At 47.3% G+C, this 4,356-nt stretch overlaps 1 protein-coding gene across 1 annotated transcript; it reads right to left on the bottom strand.

Annotated features, from left to right (window-relative positions):
* Window positions 1-1,580: 1,580 nt before the first annotated feature.
* Window positions 1,581-1,979, bottom strand: LOC135196507 (uncharacterized). The gene has a single exon (XM_064223355.1). The coding sequence runs from the start codon at window positions 1,977-1,979 to the stop codon at window positions 1,581-1,583; it is 399 nt and encodes a 132-aa protein (XP_064079425.1).
* Between the last annotated feature and the right edge of the window lie 2,377 nt (window positions 1,980-4,356).

The following is a 4,356-nucleotide window of genomic DNA, read 5'->3' as shown; positions in this document are numbered from 1 at the left end:
TCTATTCCAAACTCCATCCTGATGTCCCCAGATACAATCCTTACAGTCTGGATTAGTATCTATTTCCTTGATGCTCTTACCATACAACTTGATGTCGTCCATGAACATTAGATGGTTAATTCTGTTGCCTCTTTTCTTGAGTTGGTACCCAGCATCCATCTTCTGCAGCACTTTTGTCATGGGAATCATGGCTACTACGAAGAGTAGTGGGGACAGTTAATCTCCCTGGAAGATCCCTCTCCTATTATTATTATTATTATTATTATTATTATTATTATTATTATTATTATTATTATTATTTTCGGAAGGAGACCCTCTCGTAGACATGTTTTGTTAAAAATGTCTGCTGCTTCAGCACTATTAATCTTTATAAAGAGTCTTCTCTATCTTCTGTGACGGCTTTTCTCGTTGTTGCTTAGACTTGGCGAGCAACGCACCACCAAAGGGCATGGTTAAAATTCGGTTGAGTCATTTGATTTATTATTGCTTATACAATTCTCTCTCTCTCCTCTCTCTCGTCTCTCTCTCTAACGCGACGTTTCCTCCTGATCGACAGGACATTATCAAGCGATAACTGCTGAGGGACTGAATTCCAGTGGTTGTTGTTGTTGTTTAAGATTAAGCTGGCTTTATGCCAGCACGAGCTCTTGCTCATAGAGCAGCCCGTAGGTCATTTGAATTTTTGAATGTGGAAAGGTGATTTTTAAGGATATGAGGTGAGCCTTTATTTGTGATTTTATGGGTTATGCAAGTGAGATGGTATGATTTGAAAAAGGAAAGGAAAGGTGAACAGGCAAGGTTACAAACCCCTTTAAACCCTAAGGTACCCATTAGTAAGAGATAAAGATCGATAGTAGCGAGTCCTGGCGAGTCAGAGATAGCCAGTAAGGAAATCGAAAAATTTATAGTCGTAGAAAAACGGAAAGAAAAGCACACAACTCTATAGAGTTCAATTACCATATTTCACTTTACGTTAATGGAAAGAGAAAAAAAAATCGCCGATCGATAGCAATAGAGATTCGACGAGAGAAAAACGAAATATTATAAGTTTTAGAGAAAGCAAAACAAAAGTAAACAACAGCTTAAGCGGTAGTTAGAGTGACAGTTGAAATATTCGGTCGTTAGACGTGAGGCGGCTGAAAAACGGAGGGGAAAGGAGGATTGTTTAGTAAAAGAAAAAGCAGTTAATGCTATAAACAGCACTTTTCTCGAAGGAGGTCATTTGGAACTGATCTCTAGGTCCAACAGAACGTGGACGAGCTCAGAGAACAGTTGATGATCGTTCTATTGCAGAATGGGTAATTGCCTTTGAGGAGTTCTGAATCGAAATTCAGATTGGAGGAAATCATCTGGGAGGGAGATCTCCAAGTTGAGGGCTTCCTGGAGATCTCCAAGTTGAGGGCTTCCTGGAAGATCTCTGTAAACAGTCGGTCGTTGAAAGTGTAATGCTTGTCGGATAGAGCTCTATGAATGAAGGCATTGAATTCGTCATAGGTCATCAGGAGCTTGTTTATCCCTTGTTCCCCTACGAAGCGGAATTCACTTCCAGAGGCGACGGATTTGAGTTTTGCTGTGCCGGTCTAGACATCCATGTCTTTTTTAACTGGGAACTCCTCCGTTTGTGTTCCCATTTCCTTGTGCAAAATGGGAGCTACAGCCGGTGTCTGGATTTCCATTTCTTCGATCGTGGCTTCTTCTTCCGTCTGAGTTCCTGCTTCAACACGAGCAGGAGTCGGCGTTGTCGGCGGTGCAAAGGCTGGGGGTGTAACCTGAGGGGTTGGGGGAGTTGACTGAGAGGTTGAGGGAATAACCTTAGGGGTCGGGGGGGTTGGACGGGGTTTGGGAATTGGAGGTTGTAGGGAAGGAAAGGATGAAGGGTCTGGGATATGATGACGGGGTTTGGGGTGTTCAGCAGGGGAAGGTTGAAGAGTTTGTGGTGGAGGTGGTCGATTCGTTCTTGGATGATACGTGGTTGGCATGGTGGTCGTCTTGGGGGCGATGGTTGTCGCTGTCGAGGTCTTGCTGGCGGTGGGGAAATGCCCTTAATCCTCCAGATCTTCTCTAGTCTTACAGGGCATCCCTTAAACCATGCGTGGTGCGACTGGTGGCAGTTGGGGCATCGGGCAACTGTGTGGCCCTTTGTTTTGAATTTTTGAAGACATACTTCAGTCTCGTGTCATTGGCTACATATCCCGCAGACGTGGTGGGAAGTACACTCTCTCTTGTGATGGCCGTAACTCTGACACTTGAAGCACCTCAGAGGCTCGGGAACAAAGGCTTCCGTTTGATAAGTACCGAGGATTCCAAGATCTATAAAGGGTGGGATTTTCCCTTTGAAGGTGGCTTCCACCTTCAGGATTTCCTCAGTCGTCTCCATGTCTTTCTTTACAGTGCATCTTGTTGCACTCAGAACGTTGGGTACTTGCAGGATTCTGTAGATGGTGATGTACTTGGGGACTTTGCAAATCATTCCCTTCATGATTTTCTCAGCAGGATCCAGCAGAAGGCAGGAGGGATCGTTGATTAGGAGGTCAGCTGATTGTTTGTCCTTCGGGGAAATAATAAATTCCCCTCTCAAATTAGGTCTTGCATGAAGTTTGGCTTCAGGGTGCTTCTTCTCCAGGGCTAATACAGCTGCATAAGACGTCTGGCCTTGCGGTGCTACTGCCTTAAACTTGGGTAATGTTTGGAATTCGGTCGAAGTCGGTGCTGGGTTCGAGGGGCGAGAGATATCGAAAATGGTCTGCAAAGCTTTCTTTCGCTTTTTCTGAACCATCTGGAAGCCCTGCTCGTCGGGAGAGGGTAGGTCCGCCAGCTGGGGGCCAGGAGACGACGGTCGCTTCTCTGCCATGAGTAAAATACCGTTAGGTCTCTAAAAATAGCTTGAATGACGCAAGGATTACGTAGCGTGCCTGTGCGAGACTATTGATTCCAGTGGCGAGTCCATCTCCTTTTATGTGGTGTTGCGAGCTCTTGAGTACGGTCAGAGCACCTCTCCGGCAGGACGGGTTTTCATTGGTTCCTGGGAAGGTGACTCATACAGCGGGCGTTGACGAGTCTTGCAGACCTTCTCAGGTGGGGGGTATCACCGGAAGCCTCTTGATTGGGTTCTACCTGAGTGACGTCACCCCTGGTATTATTCTCATGTCCGGTGTTCGTTTCATGTGCGCTGGTACTTTCGTTAGGGGGGAGGGGTGTGGTCCTCCTCACACACGTCGGTATCAGGAACATCTCTTGGGTGGTATTAAGGGGAGGCTTTTCCTCAAGGATGAGCAGCGCTTCTAGGAGACGCAGACGTCGTGGGTCAGGTGCTCTCCCGATGATCTTAATATTCCTGACGATGTCGTCTCTCGTGATGTTTCTGTGGTGTACTACAATGGCGTGCTGCCTAATGGCACCCTCCTGGGCGTGGCAGGAAATCCTCTTTGACAGGCGCATCGTCGTCATGCCGATGTAAATCCCAGGGCATCCTTAGGCGGGGCATACGTATCGGTAGACGACGTTGGACTGCTTCAGGGGGTCTCCTACTGGTGGGGAGGGGTTGTTCTTCATCAGGAGGTCCTTCGTACGCCGATTCTTGTAGTAAATAATGAGGGACACTCTCTTTCCTTCCTACATGGGGCGGACGTGTTCCTCTATTATTTTCTTCATGGGCTGCTTCTTCTCCTTGTATTGGTGGTGCATGAAGGCTTTATAGAAAAGTTTGATATCCTCCGGGGCGGAATGTTCCTTCTCTCTTCCTCCGTCATGTACCACTTGTCAAGGGCGGCTCGAGTTTCTCGGTTTACGAGTTTGTTCGAGTACCCATTATTAATTAGCATCTGGGATGCTCGGTGAAGTTCGAGGTGTGTGTCCTGCCATGTAGAACAGTGTGAGAGGGCCCTCCTGACGAAGGCCCTGACGGTGGTGGTCTTGAACCGCGCAGGACACTTGCTATCACTATTCAGACAAAGTCCGAGGTTCGTAGCTTTGGTGTAAACTGTAGTCGCCAACTTCTGATTCGTCTTTGTGACAAGGACGCCGTCCTTTTGGCGGTACACGTGTCGTCGGTGGGTGGTGAAAGGGGCTCTCTTTGTACAGATATCCCTTGACAAGTGTTACATGACGGAGGAAGAGAGAAGGAACATTCCGCCCCCAGAGGATATCAAACTTTTCTATAAAACCTACATGCACCACCAATACAAGGAGGAAGAACCAGCCATGAAGAAAATAATAGAGGAACACGTCCGCCCCATGGAGGAAGGAAAGAGAATGTCCCTCATTATTTACTACAAGAATCGGCGTACGAAGGACCTCCTGATGAAGAACAACCCCTTCCCGCCGGTAGGAGACCCCCTGAAGCAGTCCAACGTCGTC

Source organism: Macrobrachium nipponense, chromosome 18, assembly GCF_015104395.2.
Source record: "Macrobrachium nipponense isolate FS-2020 chromosome 18, ASM1510439v2, whole genome shotgun sequence".
NCBI classification, from domain to species: domain Eukaryota; kingdom Metazoa; phylum Arthropoda; class Malacostraca; order Decapoda; family Palaemonidae; genus Macrobrachium; species Macrobrachium nipponense.
The sequence above is the reverse complement of the archived record's forward strand: the minus strand, read 5'-3'. Positions and strand labels throughout refer to the sequence as shown.

Bases quoted from the DNA above. Each gene is read 5' to 3' on its own strand.
- LOC135196507 (XM_064223355.1), bottom strand. From the start codon at position 1,979: ATGCCAACCACGTATCATCCAAGAACGAATCGACCACCTCCACCACAA.